The 26,902-nt window shown below is 43.1% G+C and overlaps 1 protein-coding gene across 4 annotated transcripts in view; it reads right to left on the bottom strand.

Moving 5' to 3' along the window:
- Window positions 1-26,902, bottom strand: part of LOC139555080 (rho family-interacting cell polarization regulator 2-like) — a 97,235-nt gene that overhangs the window by 62,440 nt on the left and 7,893 nt on the right. The window contains exon 1 of one of the 4 annotated variants that reach the window (XM_071368549.1): window positions 9,229-9,490. The exons of 2 other annotated variants lie outside the window; for them this stretch is intronic. In XM_071368549.1, the coding sequence (XP_071224650.1) occupies window positions 9,229-9,295 (67 nt within the window). In that variant the 5' untranslated portion in view covers window positions 9,296-9,490. Of the gene's footprint in view, window positions 1-9,228; window positions 9,491-26,902 lie in introns of those variants that run through there. One more of the 4 variants, XM_071368550.1, reaches the window with a different exon arrangement.

Genomic DNA, 26,902 nt, shown 5'->3' with positions numbered 1-26,902 from the left:
GTGTAAAGCCTTTATTACAGCATAGCAAAGATTAAAAATATTTGTGAAACTGCTTTATCCGACATGTTGTGGTTGCGTGAGGCTTGGAGCTCATGGAATCAGTAGCTTTTATACAAACACTCAAACAGGCAACAAAAGCAGGACCTGTCTTATTTCTGTAGATATACAGTACCAGTCAAAAGTTTGGACATACCTACTCATTCAAGGGTTTTTCTTTATTTGTAAAAATGTTTACATTATGAAATAACACATATGGAATCATGTAGTAACCAAAAAGGAGTTAACTTCTCTAGGGTAGGGGGCAGCATTCGGAATTTTGGATGAAAAGCATGCTAAAATTAAACTGCCTGCTTCTCGGGCCCAGAAGATATAATATGCATATAACTGGTAGATGAGGATAGAAAACACTAAAGTTTCCAAAACTGTTAAAATAGTGTCTGTGAGTATAACAGAACTAATTTGGCAGGCGAAAACCTGAGAAAAATCCATTCGGGAAGTAGTTTTTGTTTTGTAGTTTTCTATTCAATGCCATTACAGTATCCACTGACTCAAATTGCAGTTCCTATGCCTTCCACTAGATGTCAACAGTATTTAGAAATTGTTTCAGGCTTGTATTCTGAAAAATGAAGATGTAAGAGCAGTCTGAATGAGTAGACCCTAAAGTGTCACAGAGCTTTTTCATGCACGCGACCGAGAGAGTGCCTTTCTTGTTTACCTTTTATATTGACGACGTTATTGTCCGGTTGAAATATTATCGATTATTTAGGCTAAAAACAACCTGAGGATTGAATATAAACATCATTTGACATGTTTCTATGAACTTTACGGATACAATTTAGATTTTTTTGTCTGCCTGTTTTGACTGCGTATGAGCCTGTGGATTACTGAAGAAAACGCGCGAACAAAACGGAGGTTTTTGGATATAAAGAGACTTCATCGAACAAAAGGAACATTTATTGAGTAAATGAATGTCTGCTGAGTGCAACCATATGAAGATCATCAAAGGTAAGGGATTAATTGTATCTCTATTTCTGACTTGTGTAACTCTTCTACTTGGCTGGTTACTGTTTGTAATGATTTGTCTGCTGGGCTATGTTCTCAAATAATCGTAAGGTATGCTTTCGCCGTAAAGCATTTTTTAAATCTGACACCGTGGTTGGATTCACAAGAAGTTAATCTTTAAACCTATGTAAAAAAAAAAATGTTTTCTGAATTATTATAATGAGTATTTCTATATTTGAATTTGGCGCCCAGCAGTTTCACTGGCTGTTGAAGAGGTGGGACGCTAACGTCTCATGTACCCAAGAGAGGTTAAACAAAAATATTTTGCATATTTTAGATTCTTCTAATCAGCCACCCTTTGCCTTGATGACAGCTTTGCACACTCTTGGCATTCTCTCAACCAGCTTCATGAGGTAGTCACCTGGAATGCATTTCAATTAACAGGTGTGCCTTGTTCATTTGTATATTTTTCTATGTGTTTGAGCCAATCAGTTGTGTTGTGACAAGGTAGGGGTGGTATACAGAAGATCAAGTCCATATTATGGGAAGAACAGCTCAAATAAGCAAAGAGAAACAACAGTTCATCATTACTTTAAGACATGAAGGTCAGTTAATCCGTAAAAGCTCAAGAACTTTGAAAGTTTCTTCAAGTGCAGTCACAACAACCATCAAGCGCGACTGACTGCTCAACTAGTCGACTACATGGCCCTAGAGTGTGGAGTTTATTAGTTCATAATGTGGGCCATTAAGTTTGCTAGCTTTGCCTCAGGATAAACGAACACACACACACACACAGTACATCTGTCATAGTACAGCTGTGTGACAGCCTTCCGGATGGAAACTACTGGAGATACAATCATTCTTGTTATCCGAAGTACAGTATACTCAGCCTTCGTCTGAAATGGCACCCTATTTCCTATATAATGTACAACTTTTGGACCAAAATCCTATGGGTAGTGCAAGGGGAATAGGTTAACCCTCTTTGCCACCCAATCCCCCTCCATATAGCAACACGCAATGGCCATGAAGACAGATGATGTTATCTTTTTTATCCAACCTCTCCTCTGGCTCCCAGCTGTTCACAACTGGGGTTGAAATTAGAAAACAGAAAAACAAAACATCCATCTTATCAGCTTATGTCTGTTTATTAGAACGCTTAATACCGAATGAGGTCATGCTTTCTACTGAACCATCAAAATGGGCAGAGACAGGGGTACAAGGGGTGGTCCCAGTGGTGTGTACATCTGGTTCAGAGGTAAGCGCCAGTGACAGTGTGTGTGTTCCACTGCTGGGCTTCAATGGACTCTAGGGATTAAGGGGGAAGACCCCCCATAGGGCTGCACTGACAACACATATCTGCTCATCTGCTCAGAGACAAGGGAGGAGAGGAGAGAAGGAAACCCCCTGTCCTCATCCCTCCATCTCTATCCTCATCTAGGGCGTAGGGAGAGGAGGGATGGAGGGGATGGAGGGAGAGCCCTAGGGTGGACCAGTAGCCTTTCACTCCCAACACCTGCCAGCCCATCCTGTGAGGGAGTCCAAACGCAACACACGCACACTCGTGCCAACATACACACACACACACACACACACACACACTTTACTAGTTAATAGAAGAGTTCCATTGCTCAGGCAATCCGTTTAGTCACACATCATTGCTGCTTGCTCATGTAGACTTTACACATCAATAAGCTTTATAAAGACCCAGATATACTGTAAATCAGGAGCTTATATTCATGCAAAGACCAGGGCGCATATTCATAAACCCTCTCAGAGTACGCATTCTGATACAGAATCAGATCTCCCCCAGTCCATGTAATCTTACTTATTATGATGTAAAATGCTAAACTGATCCTAGATTAGCACTCCTACTCTGAGACACTTTATGAACAAATCAAATCAAATTTATTTTATATAGCCCTTCGTACATCAGCTAATATCTCGAAGTGCTGTACAGAAACCCAGCCTAAAACCCCAAACAGCAAGCAATGCAGGTGTAGAAGCACGGTGGCTAGGAAATACTCCCTAGAAAGGCCAAAACCTAGGAAGAAACCTAGAGAGGAACAAGGCTATGAGGGGTGGCCAGTCCTCTTTTGGCTGTGCCGGGTGGAGATTATAACAGAACATGGCCAAGATGTTCAAATGTTCATAAATGACCAGCATGGTCAAATAATAATAATCACAGAAGTAATCGAGGGTGTAGCAAGTCAGCACATGAACACTGATAAACATATTCATAAAGAGTAGTGATACTGACAGAAACACATACAGTAGGTCTCTCTGACCCAGTTCCATTAGAGGTTGAACACTAGCATCACTGTACTGCCATCCATGACTTTACAAAAGTCGCTAACACACTCTGTTCTATATGCCATGGTTGACGCCATCGCTTGATGCTAACAGGCTAGGGTGAACTATGGATGACCGTGATGATTTAATTCAGTCCTCCCTTCTCTACAGGCTGGGAGGAAAAGTGGTGGGAAGGGAGAGAGAATATATCCACCCTCCCTCACACACGCCTCGTCCCGCTGGGCTTAGGAAGGAAAAGCAGAGGGTAAAAGAGAGGGAGTGAACCGTCTTTCATCCTGCTTTCCCCTCCCCACCTCCCTCTCCTCTCCTGAGGAATATCTGATATTATCTTTCTTATCCAACTCCCTAAACCCAATCCCAATGTCCCGTCTTTTCCTCTCCAACCCAAAATTCCAACCCTCCTCTCCCCTTCCCTCCTCTCCCCTCCCCCCCCCCCCCCCCCCTTACTCTATTGTCTCATCTGCTCCAGCGTGGCTCCCAAGTGGCGCAGTGGTCTAAGGCAGTGCATCTCAGTGCAAGAGGCGTGAATACAGTCCCTGGTTCAAATCCAGGCCGTATCACATCCGGCCGTGATTGAGAGACCAATAGGGCGGCACACATCGTAAATAAGAATATGTTCTTTACTGACTTGCCTAGTTAAATAAAGGTTCAATAAAACATTTTTTTAAATTATCACAGCTGCTCCTCCAGAGGAATATCAAAACATTCCCTTTCTCATTTAACTCCCACCTCTATCCCTTCCCTCCCAATGTACAACATCCCCTCTCCCTAATTTAGATTAACATCCCTCCCCATTCCTTACCTCCTCTACTGTCTAAGCAGCCCCTCCAGAGGAATGTCAAAAAATCCCTTTCTCAAACTCCCAACTCCACCCCCCCAGAAATACCTCTACCCCTCAGGGATGCCTCTGTCATGGAGGGACGTGTCAGGACACGAGAGACAGGCCAGAGGAGAGATAACAAGACAGGGGTAACATCTCTGGATCAGATAACCCTGATAAATAAAGCCAGGTCAGGTCACTGTAGATCCTGGAGAAACCTTCACTGACTGATTGGGAGAAGCCTGGATGAAACCTGGTTTATGGACTATAGACTTAACACAACAACAGAGATGTGGTCTGAATCAAGAACAAGAACTTTAATTCCTGAGATGAATATTACAATTGAGGCTGTGGTTTGAAATCTTATTTCAAATTTAAGGAATTTGGATAGTAACAATTGAGCTTGGGTAGGTCCAGTTTGGCACCTCCCTTCAGGAATTAGAGATTTGTAGGACATTCTGGGAATCAGTGTTCTCTCCCAGCTGGGCATCCTTACAACACTGCTGGGCACCATGTCTGCTACAATCCTTATGAAATCACTATCAGCTGTGAAAACTAAAAGACACTCTTTTTTTTAAAGAATGCAAGGCCAACAATTTCCTAAAAAGTAAGAACCACACACATATGGAAGCACACACCAGAGCACATACACACACACAAACTGATCCATGCAGAGAACTGAAAGTAGGGTGTTCTTGAAGAGCTCAGTACAAAAAGTAAAATGTCATTGTACTGACTTTTTTAGGCCAACCCTTGTATAATTTTTCTGAGCGTTTTCAGTTTCCTGTTAATCTTTCACCTTGACCTTCATCTTTGTATTGATTCTCTGTGCTTAGTGGGCTACTGATCACTCACAACAACAAAGTCACACACAGTCACACACTGTGCTTAGTGGGCTACTGATCACACACACCAACACAGTCACACACTGTGCTTAGTGGTCTACTGATCACACACACCAACACAGTCACACACAGTCACACACTGTGCTTAGTGGGCTACTGATCACACACACCAACACAGTCACACACAGTCACACACTGTGCTTAGTGGGCTACTGATCACACATACCAACACAGTCACACACAGTCACACACAGTGCTTAGTGGGCTACTGATCACACACACCAACACAGTCACACACAGTCACACACTGTGCTTAGTGGGCTACTGATCACACACACCAACACAGTCACACACAGTCACACACTGTGCTTAGTGGGCTACTGATCACACACACCAACACAGTCACACACAGTCACACACTGTGCTTAGTGGGCTACTGATCACACACACCAACACAGTCACACACAGTCACACACAGTGCTTAGTGGGCTACTGATCACACACACCAACACAGTCACACACAGTCACACACTGTGCTTAGTGGGCTACTGATCACACACACCAACACAGTCACACACAGTGCTTAGTGGGCTACTGATCACACACACCAACACAGTCACACACAGTCACACACTGTGCTTAGTGGGCTACTGATCACACACACCAACACAGTCACACACAGTCACACACTGTGCTTAGTGGGCTACTGATCACACACACCAACACAGTCACACACAGTCACACACAGTGCTTAGTGGGCTACTGATCACACACACCAACACAGTCACACACAGTGCTTAGTGGGCTACTGATCACACACACCAACACAGTCACACACAGTCACACACTGTGCTTAGTGGGCTACTGATCACACACACCAACATAGTCACACACAGTCACACACTGTGCTTAGTGGGCTACTGATCACACACACCAACACAGTCACACACAGTGCTTAGTGGGCTACTGATCACACACACCAACACAGTCACACACAGTCACACACAGTGCTTAGTGGGCTACTGATCACACACACCAACACAGTCACACACAGTGCTTAGTGGGCTACTGATCACACACACCAACACAGTCACACACAGTCACACACAGTGCTTAGTGGGCTACTGATCACACACACCAACACAGTCACACACAGTGCTTAGTGGGCTACTGATCACACACACCAACACAGTCACACACAGTCACACACAGTGCTTGGTGGGCTACTGATCACACACACCAACATAGTCACACACAGTCACACACAGTGCTTGGTGGGCTACTGATCACACACACCAACACAGTCACACACAGTGCTTAGTGGGCTACTGATCACACACACCAACACAGTCACACACAGTCACACACTGTGCTTAGTGGGCTACTGATCACACACATCAACACAGTCACACACAGTGCTTGGTGTAGGCTACTGATTACACCATTAGAGACCATACAAAAGAGCTGAGGACTGACGTTCCTTGCAGCAATCTATGGCGTCACACTGCATTGTGTTCAGGAGCCCTGTTGTGTTGCATTGAGCAGCAGAACACAGTGAAAAACATGCAATGGTTTGTCTGAATTCACTCCAGACCACAATACTATAATAACTTATTTAATGAGGAGGACTTAGGGAGAAAGAAAGAGAATGAAAGAAAAAAGAAAGAAAGAGAGAAGTGAGAGAGAGAAGCAGGAAAGAGAGAGTGAGAGAAAGTGAAAGAGAGAAAGCGCTGGAAAGGCTGTGAGAAAGGGACTGGGAACTGGGACTGTCTGGCAGCAGCCATGCTGGCTGGTTTAGGCCTTGGCATCCTGCTTCTACCCTCCCATCATCCTGAGTCTTACCATCAAACAGCTTAATAAAATGAATATGCCCTGGCAATGGAGCAAAGCACTTCAGTTGAACTACATCAGAGCAAGCCGTTCTCCACAGAGAAAACACTCTAACCTTAAAGGCGACTTTCTCAAAACAGTACATGCAGCTGGAGTGGAGTGCATAGCAGTGGGCTATAGGATGGTTTTTATAATGCCTTCTAGAGAACATGATATTTACATATACTCCTGACTGCATCATACCAGGACAAGCAATATGAGGAAGGACAGACCTGTAGTAACCTGTGTTATCGCATGGTACTACTTTTGATTGTCCATTCTATTACCACATGGTTATGTTGTGAGAGAATGCAAAGAGTAAATGGATAAGATACCGAATCCTTCCACCAACCCCATAAAATGATGAATGGGCAGTGATCTCTAGCCTTACAACTGGTTTATAATGTATACTGTATCCGTCACTATCTATTCTTTACTATCTATTGCATCTTAGCCGCTCTGTCACTGCTCATCCATATATTTTATACTTATATATTTTCATCCCATCCATTTACTAGATTGTGTGTATTAGGTTTTATTGTGGAGTTGTTAGATATTAGGTTTTGTTGTGGAGTTGTTAGATATTAGGTTTTATTGTGGAGTTGTTAGATATTAGGTTTTGTTGTGGAGTTGTTACATATTACCTGTTAGGTACTGCTGCACTGTCGGATCTAGAAGCATAAGCATTTCGCTACACTCGCAATAACATCTACTAACCATGTGTATGTGACCAATAACATCTACTAACCATGTGTATGTGACCAATAACATCTGCTAACCATGTGTATGTGACCAATAACATCTGCTAACCATGTGTATGTGACCAATAACATCTGCTAACCATGTGTATGTGACCAATAACATCTGCTAACCATGTGTATGTGACCAATAACATCTGCTAACCATGTGTATGTGACCAATAACATCTGCTAACCATGTGTATGTGACCAATAACATCTGCTAACCATGTGTATGTGACCAATAACATCTGCTAACCATGTGTATGTGACCAATAACATCTGCTAATCATGTGTATGTGACCAATAACATCTGCTAACCATGTGTATGTGACCAATAACATCTGCTAACCATGTGTATGTGACCAATAACATCTGCTAATCATGTGTATGTGACCAATAACATCTGCTAATCATGTGTATGTGACCAATAACATCTGCTAAACACGTGTATGTGACCAATAACATCTGCTAAACATGTGTATGTGACCAATACAATTTGATTTGATCTAGTAAACAAAGCCCAGTTACTGAATTTGACAATGGCCTAATGCCCCCTGACCTCTCCAAAACCTGCAGGAGGAGTTCTGAAATCCCTGCTTGCTGACCCACTTCACTCAGTCCATGAGAGTTGAGTTATGTGTGTGTGTGTGTGTGTGTCCTTCTCGCCTGTCTAGAACACGTTGTGAATCACAATCCCACACACACCTGTGGAGCAACTCTCCACTCCTCCTATTCTCGAATCGCTAAGAGGACATGTAAAACCTATTGTCCTAAATCCCAACCACTGCGCTCCACACCGCGGCTCTGTGATGAGGACATGTAAAACCTATTGTCCTAAATCCCAACCACTGCGCTCCACACCGCGGCTCTGTGATGAGGACATGTAAAACCTATTGTCCTAAATCCCAACCACTGCGCTCCACACCGCGGCTCTGTGATGAGGACATGTAAAACCTATTGTCCTAAATCCCAACCACTGCGCTCCACACCGCGGCTCTGTGATGAGGACATGTAAAACCTATTGTCCTAAATCCCAACCACTGCGCTCCACACCGCGGCTCTGTGATGAGGACATGTAAAACCTATTGTCCTAAATCCCAACCACTGCGCTCCACACCGCGGCTCTGTGATGAGGACATTCACATCACCACGGATCGCGATGACGCGACCCCTGTGGTCAAAAGCAAATCGAGAGAAAGTGGTCGACAAACCCAGGAGGAAACATGTTTACCGAGACGTCAAGAGAGATTCAATTATGATCCGTTTAGCCTCACGATATCGCGGACAGTATCAAGATCGTGGAGTCTATCAATTAAATCAAATTCCAAGGCATTTGATGTGGATATGAACAACATGGTTTTATAGATGCATAAAATAATTTGTTTTACTAAGGCAAAAAAATCACCTACATAATGTAGTGTTTAGTTGACTATTTCTTTAAGTGTGTATCACTGTCGTTTAGTAAACCACTGCCCTACTAGAAGCCGTTCTCACTCAATCTCTACTCCGTTATTATTGAATAAAGGCGCAAAGTGATCTAGCCTACTCGTCGAGCTCACACTCTGCTCTAGCTAAAAAGATAAGGAACTCTCAGACAGATGTCTTAACTAGTCTAAATACACGAGAGAGTAAATCTACTCACCTCTGAAAAACTTACTTGAACGGAATCCTATGTATTGTCTGTTAACTGCGCCGCTCCATCCGTGCATAAAGGAGAAGCTCCGCTTTCCAACGTGAACTTTTGGTCCACTGGATCACTAAAACAATGAATTCGACAGTGCTTTACGGAAAATGTCTTTCCTGTCTACCTTATGAACTATATATTTTTCACTTGGGCATTATTCCTAATGTAGCAAACACAGGCTACACAACCCCACGCTCGTACCGAAAATCATGTGCATTGCAGTTTAGGTTTGTAGCGCTCGCCCTGACCAACGTTGGACCAATGAAAAGGCAGAGTTGTAACAGTAGGCGGGGCCGTTTCGTGCCCTCACAACACTACAGGGGAGGAGTTGGCGTCCCTGCAATGCCATCGGCATTCGGCACTAGTAGTCGGGCACTGCTGTTCGTGCATGCCAACCGGGGCAACAGACTGGGGTGAATCCCGTGTCTACCCACTGTATTTGCACAGCTGTCACGGTATGAACTGGCTCTTCCATTTGCACTGCCCCGACCCCTAACGATAGGCTATGAAAACTGATCCAGATTAGCAAAGGGGTAGCAGACTATTTGAAGGCTAGGCTACATGGGCCCTACTTAGGTGTGGAGAGTGGTGGATTTTAATGACAAAAGTTAATTTCTTCTGTATGGATGAAAAATAATATGAATATAATCGATGAAGCCATTACATTGCCACAGATATTAACTTTACTTTGAACATCAATCCTCCTCAAGGACAATAAATATTATTTTCAGAACAGAACTGAAGATCAGGGGCATGTCCAATTGGCCCCACTCAAATGAATTTGCCTCAAGACTGGTTACAGAAATTGCATTAGGCAGACAGCAAACAACAAACACATTAAATGGAACCAGGGACAGGACAAACAAGTTCATCCCTATACCTTAACTGCAGTTAGGCCTAATGGACTGCAGACACACTGCAGCATGGCACAGGCGTGTCATGGCCTAGAAAATAGATTTCCACTTCAACTAACTGGCCCTTACTATGATGACAGGCCAGATATGGTTGTCGTAATCCAGCGCTGCCAACTTGATTGGCATCCACCCTTGATTGGTTCCAGTACCAAGGGCGAGGGATGGGCAGAAAACTGACTGTCTGATCAGATCAATCCGTCTCAATTTAATACAGAGGAAGGAAGGAATTTTGTAATGAAGGAGGAGTCGGTGGATATCCTTCATTTGTATCCATTTCACTGCATTGTGTATTTTATGTCCTTTATGTACCATGATCATGATACCAATTAAAGTTAAAACTTGATTTAGAGGGTAAGCAACTTTTATTTGAGCATAAATGAATTGTGCCAACTGCCATTGTCCTGGCACAGCACAGCAGTATTCTAAATGTTTTTATTTTCCCGAGTGACACAGCGGTCTAAGACACTGCATCTCAGTGCTAGAGGTGTCACTACAGACCCTGGTTTGATCCCGGGCTGTATCACAACCGGTCGTGATCGGGAGTCCCATAGGGCGGCGCAAAATTGGCCCAGAGTGGTTAGGGGACGATTTGGCCGGGGTAGGCCGTCATTGTAAATAAGAATTTGTTCTTAACTAGATTGCCTAGTTAAATAAAGGTTAAAAAAAAAGAAGCTCTGTTCGGTGTGATAAGGGGGTAGAATGAGGGGATAGAAGGCTAACACACACACACAACCATCTCTCTCTCTCTCCTCTCAGTATTCAGACAGACAAACCCAGTAATCCTTCCTGATTTACAATCAAAATCACACGCACAGACACACAGTTGGTATCTTCCCTTTGACATCACTCAAGAACATCTGCTGTTTAGGTTCCTGAAACTAAAATCAAATCCAACAAAATCCTGAGAAACATACCTACTGTATAAGTATTGTCACTGCTGGGAGGTGAATACTGTTCAGAGGATATGAAAAACATACCTACTGTATAAGTATTGTCACTGCTGGGAGGTGAATACTGTTCAGAGGATATGAAAAACATACCTACTGTATATGTATTGTCACTGCTGGGAGGTGAATACTGTTCAGAGGATATGAAAAACATACCTACTGTATAAGTATTGTCACTGCTGGGAGGTGAATACTTTTCAGAGGATATGAAAAACATACCTACTGTATAAGTATTGTCACTGCTGGGAGGTGAATACTGTTCAGAGGATATGAAAAACATACCTACTGTATAAGTATTGTCACTGCTGGGAGGTGAATACTGTTCAGAGGATATGAAAAACATACCTACTGTATATGTATTGTCACTGCTGGGAGGTGAATACTGTTCAGAGGATATGAAAAACATACCTACTGTATAAGTATTGTCACTGCTGGGAGGTGAATACTGTTCAGAGGATATGAAAAAACATACCTACTGTATAAGTATTGTCACTGCTGGGAGGTGAATACTGTTCAGAGGATATGAAAAACATACCTACTGTATAAGTATTGTCACTGCTGGGAGGTGAATACTGTTCAGAGGATATGAAAAACATACCTACTGTATAAGTATTGTCACTGCTGGGAGGTGAATACTGTTCAGAGGATATGAAAAACATACCTACTGTATAAGTATTGTCACTGCTGGGAGGTGAATACTGTTCAGAGGATATGAAAAACATACCTACTGTATAAGTATTGTCACTGCTGGGAGGTGAATACTGTTCAGAGGATATGAAAAACATACCTACTGTATAAGTATTGTCACTGCTGGGAGGTGAATACTGTTCAGAGGATATGAAAAACATACCTACTGTATAAGTATTGTCACTGCTGGGAGGTGAATACTGTTCAGAGGATATGAAAAACATACCTACTGTATAAGTATTGTCACTGCTGGGAGGTGAATACTGTTCAGAGGATATGAAAAACATACCTACTGTATAAGTATTGTCACTGCTGGGAGGTGAATACTGTCCAGAGGATATGAAAAACATACCTACTGTATAAGTATTGTCACTGCTGGGAGGTGAATACTGTCCAGAGGATATGAAAAACATACCTACTGTATAAGTATTGTCACTGCTGGGAGGTGAATACTGTTCAGAGGATATGAAAAACATACCTACTGTATAAGTATTGTCACTGCTGGGAGGTGAATACTGTCCAGAGGATATGAAAAACATACCTACTGTATAAGTATTGTCACTGCTGGGAGGTGAATACTGTCCAGAGGATATGAAAAACATACCTACTGTATAAGTATTGTCACTGCTGGGAGGTGAATACTGTCCAGAGGATATGAAAAACATACCTACTGTATAAGTATTGTCACTGCTGGGAGGTGAATACTGTTCAGAGGATATGAAAAACATACCTACTGTATAAGTATTGTCACTGCTGGGAGGTGAATACTGTCCAGAGGATATGAAAAACATACCTACTGTATAAGTATTGTCACTGCTGGGAGGTGAATACTGTCCAGAGGATATGAAAAACATACCTACTGTATAAGTATTGTCACTGCTGGGAGGTGAATACTGTTCAGAGGATATGAAAAACATACCTACTGTATAAGTATTGTCACTGCTGGGAGGTGAATACTGTTCAGAGGATATGAAAAACATACCTACTGTATAAGTATTGTCACTGCTGGGAGGTGAATACTGTCCAGAGGATATGAAAAACATACCTACTGTATAAGTATTGTCACTGCTGGGAGGTGAATACTGTTCAGAGGATATGAAAAACATACCTACTGTATAAGTATTGTCACTGCTGGGAGGTGAATACTGTTCAGAGGATATGAAAAACATACCTACTGTATAAGTATTGTCACTGCTGGGAGGTGAATACTGTTCAGAGGATATGAAAAACATACCTACTGTATAAGTATTGTCACTGCTGGGAGGTGAATACTGTTCAGAGGATATGAAAAACATACCTACTGTATAAGTATTGTCACTGCTGGGAGGTGAATACTGTTCAGAGGATATGAAAAACATACCTACTGTATAAGTATTGTCACTGCTGGGAGGTGAATACTGTCCAGAGGATATGAAAAACATACCTACTGTATAAGTATTGTCACTGCTGGGAGGTGAATACTGTTCAGAGGATATGAAAAACATACCTACTGTATAAGTATTGTCACTGCTGGGAGGTGAATACTGTCCAGAGGATATGAAAAACATACCTACTGTATAAGTATTGTCACTGCTGGGAGGTGAATACTGTTCAGAGGATATGAAAAACATACCTACTGTATAAGTATTGTCACTGCTGGGAGGTGAATACTGTCCAGAGGATATGAAAAACATACCTACTGTATAAGTATTGTCACTGCTGGGAGGTGAATACTGTCCAGAGGATATGAAAAACATACCTACTGTATAAGTATTGTAACTGCTGGGAGGTGAATACTGTTCAGAGGATATGAAAAACATACCTACTGTATAAGTATTGTCACTGCTGGGAGGTGAATACTGTTCAGAGGATATGAAAAACATACCTACTGTATAAGTATTGTCACTGCTGGGAGGTGAATACTGTCCAGAGGATATGAAAAACATACCTACTGTATAAGTATTGTCACTGCTGGGAGGTGAATACTGTTCAGAGGATATGAAAAACATACCTACTGTATAAGTATTGTCACTGCTGGGAGGTGAATACTGTTCAGAGGATATGAAAAACATACCTACTGTATAAGTATTGTCACTGCTGGGAGGTGAATACTGTTCAGAGGATATGAAAAACATACCTACTGTATAAGTATTGTCACTGCTGGGAGGTGAATACTGTCCAGAGGATATGAAAAACATACCTACTGTATAAGTATTGTCACTGCTGGGAGGTGAATACTGTTCAGAGGATATGAAAAACATACCTACTGTATAAGTATTGTCACTGCTGGGAGGTGAATACTGTCCAGAGGATATGAAAAACATACCTACTGTATAAGTATTGTCACTGCTGGGAGGTGAATACTGTTCAGAGGATATGAAAAACATACCTACTGTATAAGTATTGTCACTGCTGGGAGGTGAATACTGTTCAGAGGATATGAAAAACATACCTACTGTATAAGTATTGTCACTGCTGGGAGGTGAATACTGTCCAGAGGATATGAAAAACATACCTACTGTATAAGTATTGTCACTGCTGGGAGGTGAATACTGTTCAGAGGATATGAAAAACATACCTACTGTATAAGTATTGTCACTGCTGGGAGGTGAATACTGTTCAGAGGATATGAAAAACATACCTACTGTATAAGTATTGTCACTGCTGGGAGGTGAATACTGTCCAGAGGATATGAAAAACATACCTACTGTATAAGTATTGTCACTGCTGGGAGGTGAATACTGTTCAGAGGATATGAAAAACATACCTACTGTATAAGTATTGTCACTGCTGGGAGGTGAATACTGTTCAGAGGATATGAAAAACATACCTACTGTATAAGTATTGTCACTGCTGGGAGGTGAATACTGTTCAGAGGATATGAATAACATACCTACTGTATAAGTATTGTCACTGCTGGGAGGTGAATACTGTTCAGAGGATATGAAAAACATACCTACTGTATAAGTATTGTCACTGCTGGGAGGTGAATACTGTTCAGAGGATATGAATAACATACCTACTGTATAAGTATTGTCACTGCTGGGAGGTGAATACTGTTCAGAGGATATGAAAAACATACCTACTGTATAAGTATTGTCACTGCTGGGAGGTGAATACTGTTCAGAGGATATGAAAAACATACCTACTGTATAAGTATTGTCACTGCTGGGAGGTGAATACTGTTCAGAGGATATGAAAAACATACCTACTGTATAAGTATTGTCACTGCTGGGAGGTGAATACTGTCCAGAGGATATGAAAAACATACCTACTGTATAAGTATTGTCATTGCTGGGAGGTGAATACTGTTCAGAGGATATGAAAAACATACCTACTGTATAAGTATTGTCACTGCTGGGAGGTGAATACTGTCCAGAGGATATGAAAAACATACCTACTGTATAAGTATTGTCACTGCTGGGAGGTGAATACTGTCCAGAGGATATGAAAAACATACCTACTGTATAAGTATTGTCACTGCTGGGAGGTGAATATTGTCCAGAGGATATGAAAAACATACCTACTGTATAAGTATTGTCACTGCTGGGAGGTGAATACTGTCCAGAGGATATGAAAAACATACCTACTGTATAAGTATTGTCACTGCTGGGAGGTGAATACTGTCCAGAGGATATGAAAAACATACCTACTGTATAAGTATTGTCACTGCTGGGAGGTGAATACTGTTCAGAGGATATGAAAAACATACCTACTGTATAAGTATTGTCACTGCTGGGAGGTGAATACTGTTCAGAGGATATGAAAAACATACCTATAGACGGGTTAGCTGAGAACGTCACGAAAACTGTGCACTCGCTTCAAAGGGACAGAAGGCCATGTATTGGTATGGTTCTGGATGGCTAGATTGCTAGCAACAATGACAAGAAACTGCCATGGGAAACCAATAGAGGCTTGTTTCAGCTCGTTTCATCTTGTTCTTGATACCATGTCTTGTTTTGAGGTGTTTTGACTGGTGTCACGTCTATGCTAATATGGCAAACAATTTTAGCTAGCTAGTTAACCAACAACTGTGACGATGTATTTGAGAGACAAGTGCTCATTGTGCAACTTGATTTATGTTTTCAATCAAAATTGGAGACTAAATATAGTTAACGTGTTATCAATCTAAGCCAACACAGTCTGTTTTGCCCTGTAGTTGCGCACTGCGCACGTGTCGGTTTTCCTGCTGAACAACCAACCCATCTATTAGTATTGTCACTGCTAGGCGGTGAATACTGTTCAGAGGTTGAGGTGATGTAAATCTGTCATCCCACTGTTCTGTCTATATGAACACTGTATTCTGTAAACCTCTGTGGTTTCTCACTCAGGCAGGCAGTGTGTTTCCACCTGTGGCTACAGAGCACAGACCCCCTCCATAGTAGCATTCTCTCCTCTCTCCTCCTCTCCTCTCAGCTGGCTTATAGTTCATCCTGTAATTGCGGCTAGCTGTCATCAACAGCCCCCGACCAGCAGCTATATTTACTGGAGAGCCAACAAACAGACCCAGCAGCCTGGTAGAATCACTTAAAGGAGCCGCTCAGATTAGGAACCAGAGCCATGGGTAGAAGGATTAGAGCCAGGACTGGTCCCAGATCAGTCTGTGTAGTAGACCAACAGGAGTGTTGAGAGGTAGCATCATTTCTCTGGTATGCTATTAGGCTAGTGTCAGGATATTGGGCGATGCAAGTCGGTCAAAAGAGACTGTTAGGTGAAGTGAGCTGCTGTCTGGCAGTAGGGGAATGGGCTCTGGCCACCCACCTCCCAATAGTTTTTACTAACCTCCTCCCGGTTTCCCCTCCCCTCCAGGCCGAGCTTTCCCTTTGGTCGTGATGAGGCAGAGGATCCTCCTTTTCTTGACGTAACGTGGCATTTAACTAACAGCCTCCTCTTCCTCGCTGGTTAGGCTAATTCACACAGCAGAAGGTAATGTTACGCGGGACCACCTCTCTAAGACATCTCAGCCGACACCCCTCACACACACACACCCCTATCTCACTCCCTTGCAACCTCAGCACTTGTGAACACTTACATGGGGAGACCCACTCGGACATACCACATGACGGGGGGCAGGGTTAGAGAAGGGTGACACATGAGAGTGGAAGTGGGACAGGGAGGGAGGGATCAGTGAGACAGGGAGGGTTAGGGAGGGAGGGATCAGTGAGACAGGGAGGGTTAGGGAGGGAGGGATCAGTGAGACAGGGAGGGTTAGGGAGGGAGGGATCAGTGAGACAGGGAGGGTTAGGGAGGGAGGGATCAGTGAGACAGGGAGGGTTAGCGAGGGAGGGATCAGTGAGACAGGGAGGGTTAGGGAGGGAGGGATCAGTGAGACAGGGAGGGTTAGGGAGGGAGGGATCAGTGGGACAGGGAGGGTTAGGGAGGGAGGGATCAGTGGGACAGGGAGGGTTAGGGAGGGAGGGATCAGTGAGACAGGGAGGGAGGGATCAGTGAGACAGGGAGGGTAAGGGAGGGAGGGATCAGTGGGACAGGGATTAGGGAGGGATTAGGGAGGGAGGGATCAGTGAGACAGGGATCAAATGTACAGGGAGGGAGGGATCAGTGAGACAGGGAGTGTTAGGGGGGAGGGCTCTGTGAAATATGCAGATTGCTGTTGAGTCTATGGTTACATTTACACCCTACTAGACACCATAGTAATGGAGGCCATGTACAGCAATGTCTCAGGGCTATTTTACCACCCTGGAAATTGCCTGGTTCATTGTAAGTACGAGGGAATACCTTGAGTCCTTTACACTGAACCACTTCTACTGTGCAGAGTGAAGTGTGTAGGCCAATGTGGATAGTGGGGGGTCTAGCCCTTGCGTCCTTTAAAATTACTTTGAGACTTCACGCAACCATATGGCTGTTCTGTGTATGTTTTCTTTTTGGGTGGGTAGCAGTGAGACAGACACTGCTGTTCAGCCTCAGTCAGACGTGGGCAGATTATAGGGCTGTCATGCCCTGTAGCACAGTTCCTTTGGTGGTAATGACAGGGCTTTGACTGATGCAGCTAGGCCTACGTCCAGCCCCCAAGCAGCAGCTTTACTGTGGGCTGGTAGGAAAGGAACCTGTTGGCTCCAGGTGTTCCTCTATGACACACAACCCACCAGCCCTAAGCTACCTACAAGGCCAGAACCATATAAATGGGATCCACCCATCACAGAATGTTCTACCCATCACAAATGATATTTCTATGGTCATCTCTCTCCCTCCCCCCCAGACTGTGCAGAGAGAGAAAAAAGAGACGGGGGCATCTCACTGGCTACAAGCTTGTGACATACTGTAGTTCCATAGAAAATCCATTCAATGTTTTATTTGAACTGTACTGACTATGTCATAACAACGTGACTTGTTGTGTCAGTGAAACATCTCTCACTAGCGTGTGACTTACAGCTCCATAGAAAATAAAACATTCTACTCCCTGTTTTTTCCCCATTCCATTTTTTTTATTTTCTCTCTGTCCTGCTTCTGTAGAAAGACAAACAAAGACTTGTGTTTATTGGAGAAAGCCTTGTGGAAGCTTGTGGATGCAACTTTCATCAACAGAGAGAGGAAAACGCATAGTAATATGCTAGCTAGGCTGCCACTGTAGCGTGAACACAAGGCAATGTTTCCCATTCCCCTGCCCCCATACACAGTACAGACAGAGAGACAGAGACAGAGACAGAGACAGAGACAGAGAGTGTGTTCTCTGGGCCTGGAGTGGTGTGTCATGAGCTGGCTTGACCTAGGACTGACTAAATATACCCTCTTCCCCTCTCCAACTCCTCCCATCCTCCTCCCTCTCTTCCCTACCGTCCTCCTCTCCTCCTCCCCTCTCATCCTCCTCCTCTTCTCCTCCTCCTTCTGCTCTTCCCCTCTCCTCTTCTTCTCAATCCCTCTCCTTCCTCTTCTCCTCCTCCCCTTCCTCTCCTCCTCCTCCCTCCTTCTCTCCTCCTCCCATCCCCCTCCTCTTTCCCCTCTCCCTCATCCCCTTCTCTTCCTCCACTTGTCTTCCCTTCCTCCTCTCCCCCTTCTCCAACCACCACAGGGCTTATAAGGCCTGACCTCTGTCTGTTTGTAAACACACACCTTCAAACACACACTCACTCTCCAAAAATGTAAGGACAAACATACCATGCAACAAAGCACACATTCCTCACAATGTTCTAAATCATGTCCATGGGACTGAAAGTACAAGAGGCAGCGTGGTATGGAATCTTCTTTTTACCACAAAGTACAAGCCACTCAGTAAACATTAGTGTCTTGTGCCATTGTTCCTCAGTATTGGGATACTGGTACTAGTTGTGCCAGACAGTGCCACACAAAGAACCCTAATTGTTCCTCTCAGTTGTCAGATGCCCAAAACATCAGCGCTCTCTGATTCATTTCCAGGGCAAACTAAACCATGCCACTCGGAGGCACAATGTGATGATTGAACGCATTGTGTTGAGACACTGGCAGACTTCATAATGTTGAGACCCCGCTTCAGATCCAGAGACTTCATAATGTTGAGACCCCGTTTCAGATCCAGAGACTTCATAATGTTGAGACCCCGTTTCAGATCCAGAGACTTCATAATGTTGAGACCCCGCTTCAGATCCAGAGACTTCATAATGTTGAGACCCCGCTTCAGATCCAGAGACTTCATAATGTTGAGACCCCGCTTCAGATCCAGAGACTTCATAATGTTGAGACCCCGCTTCAGATCCAGAGACTTCATAATGTTGAGACCCCGCTTCAGATCCAGAGACTTCATAATGTTGAGACCCCGCTTCAGATCCAGAGACTTCATAATGTTGAGACCATGAGTCCGTGGAGAGGAATCATTTATCCTTTGCTCCCTCCTCCTTCCCCTCGTCAATCATTACAGAGAGAGAGGTAGGAAGGGAGGGAGGGTGTGTATGTGCATACATGTGCGTGTGTGTTTGCGGGGTGTGTGTGTGTGTTTCCTGTGTAATACAGTACTACCTCAGTGGGCTCAGCAAGGCCCCTGTCAGGATACAGTTTCCTGGGTAGCAGTAACACAAGGCAATAAGACATGTCTAGACAAGGAGAGGCACAGAGAATAAATGGATTTGTGAAACTCAAACCTGCTTCTTGCGTCGCTGACCCTGCCTGAGTCGCTGCATATCACAAGTTCTAGCACGCACGCACACACGCACACGCACAACTTACTGGCTCTTGTTGGCTACAGTAGTTCACACACTGAGATACCTTGTGATTCACAGTGATATATTTGTCCTCTGTTTAACCCTGCAGGCTGTTGCAAGAAAGATGCTGTGTGTACTGTAGTGGGCCATTTTCTATAGGTGACAACATGTTGGTTCCCCCGGGCAGCTGTGTCACGTCGAGTAGTGTTTCACAGATGCACCGCAGCAGGGGTTGAGTTCATTGAACTTCATTCTAGCAATGCCCTCTGGCAAATGTAGAGGCTGGTCTTAGGGCACAGGTGAACAAGGCAAATCAAAGCTTGCCTTAACTGTAAAGGGTACACTGGACTACACCTGTTTTGTATGGAAGGTGTGATATAAATAGAAATTGATTTGAACTATGTGGAGCTGTGCAGCTCAAGTATCATTGTGGCAGCAATAGCCCGCAACAGAGGATCTACACCCTGCATGCACCACTCTGCCTGATCAAGGAAGCGATGACCGTGGAAACGAGGACTGTGGAAGCAAGGACCGCGAAAACGAGGACCGTGAAAGTGAGGACCGCGAAAACGAGGACCGTGAAAGTGAGGACCGCGGAAGTGAGGACCGTGGAAGCACAACGAGGCATCTGATTCGAGGAGAGACGACTAGACCAGGTAGTGAAACAGTACTACAGGACCCAGATACACTACTACTGTATAGGCCGACAAGGCTTTCATAAACTTCACTCCTCTCACTGAAGTGGTACCTTTCTTTGGGTTTTCTGCCCCTCTTGACCTAGTTTCCCAAACACTGATTTATTTCAACTCTCCTCCCCTGCTAACACTAGCTCTTCATCTCGGTCCACCTCGTACCCCTTCTCAGTTACATCATTTCCGGTCAGAACTCACAACCATGGCTCTTTGGGACGTACAGGCTCAACACTTTCCTCAGTCTCCTCACAAGCAGCTAGTCCTTTGAATAACTTATGAAGCTCACTCAAAGAAAGAGTCAAAGGCATCCATTGTGTGTTATTTTAGTCACAATTGCGCTGATGCCCTTTTTTCTGTTTTCTTTTACAGTGCCTTCAGAAAGTATTCATACTCCTTGATTAGTCCACATTTTCTTGTGTTACAACCTGAATTCAATTTTTTTGCTAGATTTTCTTCTCACCCATCTACACACAATACCCCATAATGACAGTGAAAACAAGTTTTTATAAATGTTTGCACATTTATTGAAAATGAAATATATAAATTTCTAATTTACATACTGTAAGTAATCACACCCCTGAGTCAATACTTTGTAGAAGCATATTTAGCAGCGATTACAGCTTTGATATGCCTTGGTTATGTCTGTATCAGCTTTGCAGATCTAGATTTGGGGATTTTCTCCCATTCCTCCGAGCAGATTTTCTCAAAAGCTGTTAAGTTAGATTGGGAGGGGCCACCATCAGCAATCTTCAAGTCCTTCTACAGATTTTCAATGAGATTCAAGTCTGGACTTTGTCAGGGCCACTGGAATGACTTCAGAACAAGAATGTGAAAGTCCTTGAGTGTTGCTTTGGCTGTATGCTTGGGGTCATTGTCATATTGGAACGTCAATCTTCACCCCAATCTAAGGTCATTTGCACTCTGAAGCAGGTTCTCGTCAAGGATTTACATGTATTTGGCACCATTCCTTGTTCCCTCTATCCTTACTAATCTCCCAGTCCCTGCCACAGAAAAGCATCCAAATAGCATTATGCTGCCACCACCATGTTTCACGGTAGAGATGATGTTAGGCAGGTGATGACCTGTGCCTGGTTTTCTCCAGACATATCACTTTACATTCAGGCCAAAGAGTTCAGTTTCTGTCTCATCAGACCACAGAATCTTTTGCCTTATGCTCTCAGAGTCTTTCACATGCCTTTTTGCAAACTCCTGGCGTGCTGTCATGTGCCTTTTTCTCAGGAGTGGCTTCCATCTGGACCACTCTCCCATAAAGCCCAGATTGGTGAAGTGCTGTAGAGACTGTTGCCCTTCTGGTAGGTTTTCCCGTCTCAGTTCTGTCAGTGTTGTCATTGGGTTCTTGGTCACCTCCCTGACCAAGGACCTTCTTGTCCGGTGGCTCAGTTTGGTCGGAAGGCCAGCTCTAGGCAGAGTTTGGGTAGTTCCATTTTTATTTCAATTTGCCAATGATGGAGACCACTGTGCTCTTGGAAACTATTAACACTAGAAATAGTTTTATACTCTTCCCCAGATATATGCCTCCTCACAATTCTATCTCGGAGATCTACAAACAGTTCCTTGGACTTCATGGTATAGTTTCTGTTCTGACATGCACTGTCAACTGTGGGACTTTACAATTTAATTTGTATTTGTATTTATTATGGATCCCCATTAGCTGCTGCCAAGACCCTCAGACCCCTACTCTACTACCACATATTCACAACACAAAATCCATGTGTAAGTGTATAGAGTGCCTATGTTATCGTGTGTTTGTATGCATGTGCCTGTGCCTGTTTGTGTTGCTTCACAGTCCCCGCTGTTCCATAAGGTGTATTTGTATCTGTTTTTTAAATCTAATTTTACTGCTTGCATGAGTTACTTGATGTGGAATAGAGTTCCATGTAGTCATGGCTCTATGTAGTACTGTGTGCCTCCCATAGTCTGTTCTGAACTTGGGGACTGTGAAGAGACCTCTGGTGGTATATCTTGTGGGGTATAGGCAGAGTTGCAAAGAAAAGGACATATCTCAGACTGGCCAATAAAAATAAAAGATTAAGATGGGCAAAAGAACACAGACACTGGACAGAGGAACTCTGCCTAGAAGGCCAGCATCCCGGAGTCGCCTCTTCACTGTTGAAGTTGAGACTGGTGTTTTGCGGGTACTATTTAATGAAGCTGCCAGTTGAGGATTTGTGAGGCATCTGTTTATCAAACTAGACACTCTAATGTACTCGTCCTCTTGCTCAGTTGTGCACCGGGGCCTCCCACTCCTCTTTCTATTCTGGTTAGAGACAGTTTTCGCTGTTCTGTGAAGGGAGTAGTACACAGCGTTGTACGAGATCTTCAGTTTCTTGGCAATTTCTCGCATGGAATAGTCTTCATTTCTCAGAACAAGAATAGACTGATGAGTTTCAGCAGAAAATGATTTGTTTCTGGCCATTTCGAGCCTGTAATTGAACCCACAAATGCTGATGCTCCAGATACTCAACTAGTCTAAAAAAAAAAAGCTATAAAACGGGCCTTCTTTAATCAGGACAACAGTTTTTAGCTGTGCTAACGTAATTGAAAAATGTTTTTCTAATGATCAATTAGCCATTTAAAATGATAAACTTGGATTAGCTAACACAATGTGCCATTTGAACACAGGAGTGATGGTTGCTGATAATGGGCCTCTGTACGCCTATGTACGTAGATATTCCATTAAAAATCAGCCGTTTCCAGCTACAGTAGTCATTTACCACATTAACAATGTCTACACTGTATTTCTGATCAATTTGAAGTTATTTTAATGGACCAAAAATTTGCTTTTCTTTCAAAAACAAGGACCCCAAACTTTTGAATGGTAATGTACGTTTTTCCAGCAACAGACTCTGATAGATAATGTCAAAAGCCGTACTGAAGTCTAACAAAATAGCCCCAGGTGGACTCCAATCAAGTTGTAGTGACATCTCAAGGATGATCAAAGGAAATTGAATGCACCTGAGCTCAATTTGGAGTGTCATAGCAAAGAGGTGTGAATCAAGTCGGAAGTTTAAATACACCTAAGCCAAATACATTTAAACTCAGTTTTCACAACTCCTGACATTTCATCCTAGTAAACATTCCCTGTCTTAGGTAAGTTAGGATCACCACTTTATTTTAAGCATGTGAAATGTCAGAATAATAGTAGAGAGAATTATTTATTTCAGCTTTTATTTCTTTCATCACATTCCCAGTGTGTCAGAAGTTTACATACACTCAATTAGTATTTGGTAGATTTGCCTTTAAATTGTTTAATATGGGTCAAATGTTTTGGGTAGCCTTCCACAAGCTTCCCACAATAAGTTGGGTGAATTTTGGCCCATTCCTCCTGACAAAGCTGGTGTAACTGAGTCAGGTTTGTAGGCCTCCTTGCTTGCACACACTTTTTCAGTTCTGCCCACACATTTTCTATAGGATTGAGGTCAGGGCTTTGTGATGGCCATTCCAATACCTTGACTTTGTTGTCCTTAAGCCATTTTGCCACAACTTTGGAAGTTTGCTTGGGGTCATTGTCCATTTGGAAGACCCATTTGCGACCAAGCTTTAACTTCCTGACTGATGTCTTGAGATGTTGCTTCATATACCCACATCATTTTCCTTCCGCATGATGTCATCTATTTTGTGAAGTGCACCAGGCCCTCCTGCAACAAAACACCCCCACAACATGATGCTGCCACCCCCGTGCTTCACGGTTGGGATGGTGTTCTTCGGCTTGCAAGCCTCCCCCTTTTCCCTCCAAACATAACGATGGTCATTATGGCCAAAGAGTTCTATTTTTGTTTCATCAAACCAGAGGACATTTCTCCAAAAAGTACAATCTTTGTCCCCATGTGCAGTTGCAAACCGTAGGCGGTTTTGGAGTAGTGGCTTCTTCCTTACTGAGCGGCCTCTCAGGTTATGTCGGTATTGGACTCGTTTTACTGTGGATAGAGATACTTTTGTACCTGTTTCCTCCAGCATCTTCACAAGTCCTTTGCTGTTGTTCTGGGATTGATTTGCACCTTTCGCACCAAAGTACGTTCATCTCTAGGAGACAGAACGCATCTCCTTCCTGAGCGGTATGACAGCTGCGTGGTCCCATGGTGTTTATACTTTATACTATACGTACTATTGTTTGTACAGATGAATGTGGTACCTCCAGGCGTTTGGAAATTGCTCGCAAGGATGAACCAGACTTGTGGAGGTCTACAATTTCTTGGCTGATTTCTTTTGATTTTCCCATGATGTCAATCAAAGAGGCAATGAGTTTGAAGGTAGGCCTTGAAATACATCCACAGGTACACCTCCAATTGACTCAAATGATGTCAATTGGCCTATCAGAAGCTTCTAAAGCCATGACATAATTTTCTGGAATTTTCCAAGCTGTTTAAAGGCACAGTCAACTTAGTGTATGTAAACTTTTGACCCATTGTAATTGTCATACAGTGAATTATAAGTGAAATTATCTGTCTGTAAACAATTGTTGGAAAAATTACTTGTGTCATGCACAAAGTAGATGTCCTAACCGACTTGCCAAAACTATAGTTTGTGAACAAGAAGTTTTAAGTTTTAATGACTCCAAACTTAAGTATATGTAAACTTCTGACTTTAACTGTCAATGAGATATTTCTGTATATTATTTTCAATACATTTGCAAACATTTCTAAAACAGGTTTTAACTTTGTCATTATGGGGTATTGTGTGTAGATGGGTGAGAAAATTGTTTTGAATTCAGACTAACACAACAAAATGTGGAATAGGTCAAGGGGTATGAATACTTTCTGAAGGCACTTTACATAAGCCTTCCTCATGGTGACAGCTACCACTGATTAATTGGCCCCTTACCACACAGCTTTAAATCACACAGTTACACACCCTAGGTGCGAACATGCACATACACACACACCATAGTCGCAGACCAACGGTCATGGACACACACACGCACATAGGAACACTAACACACACACAAACTGGACCCTATCCACACATTTCTTTTGATTGAATTAGGTTCAAATGAAAAGATAATAATAATAATAATAATAACAACAATTATGAGCCTTATAAAGAAGCCTACCCACCTTACAAAGTTAAGTTGAGCTGTATGGTAAGCTGTATTGTAAAGTTAAGCTGTATTGTAAAGTTGAGCTGTGTTGTAAGCTGTATTGTAAAGGTAAGCTGTATTGTAAAGTTGAGCTGTGTTGTAAGCTGTATTGTAAAGTTGAGCTGTGTTGTAAGCTGTATTGTAAAGGTAAGCTGTATTGTAAAGTTGAGCTGTGTTGTAAGCTGTATTGTAAAGTTGAGCTGTGTTGTAAGCTGTATTGTAAAGGTAAGCTGTATTGTAAAGTTGAGCTGTGTTGTAAGCTGTATTGTAAAGTTGAGCTGTGTTGTAAGCTGTATTGTAAAGTTTAGCTTTATTCTAAAGTAAAGCTGTATTTTAAAGTTAAGCTGTATTGTATCTCTGATGAAATAGAATATTGATTTAGGAGCACGTCTTTCAGGTTTGTTCAGGGGGTTTTAATTCAAGAGAAACTGTGAGTGAGAGAGAGAGAGAAAGAGAACGAGAACGAGAAAGAAAAAGAAAGAGAAAGTGAGAAGTGAAAGAGAGAGGGAGCTCTGAGCCACTGTTCATGTATTTATCCCTCTATAGTAGTACAGAACTCTGACAGTTCTGCTGCCATACTCACCACTGCATGGAAAAGTGCCGCCTTAGTCATCATTTACTCTATGGCAGCCTAGGCATGACGAGTCAAATAAATCCATTATTCGTTTACACAGAGGGGTAAGAGCACTCCTGTATTGTAAGGCTCCCCTGTCCTCTCCCTCTCACCATCCTTCTCCCTCTCCCATAAGACAGAACAGGACAATACCTCTGGTAGTAAGTATACTGTTGCATTATGGTGGGAACAAGATGGTCATTACCCCTGGAAGTAACTGTATCATTACAGAATGGGAAAGGGGGATACCTAGTCAGTTGTACAACTGAATGCATTCAACTGAAATGAGTCTTCCACATTTAACCCAACCCCTCTGAATCAGAGAGGTGCGGGGGGCTGCCTTAATCGACATCCACGTCGTCGGTGCCCGGGGAACAGTGCCTTGCTCAGGAGCAGAATGACAGATTTTTACCTTGTCAGCTCGGGGATTTGATATAGCAAGCTTTCGGTTACTGGCCCAACGCTCTAACCACTAGGCTACCTGGAGACAAGATGGTCATTTATGTTGTGAATATAGTCTCTCACATACAATTTGCATTTAGAGCAAAGTGAATAAAATCTTTGAATATTATT

The sequence above is a fragment of the Salvelinus alpinus genome, chromosome 26 (genome assembly GCF_045679555.1).
Source record: "Salvelinus alpinus chromosome 26, SLU_Salpinus.1, whole genome shotgun sequence".
In the NCBI taxonomy this organism is placed as follows: Eukaryota; Metazoa; Chordata; class Actinopteri; order Salmoniformes; family Salmonidae; genus Salvelinus; species Salvelinus alpinus.
This window is presented reverse-complemented; position numbering and strand designations above follow the sequence as displayed.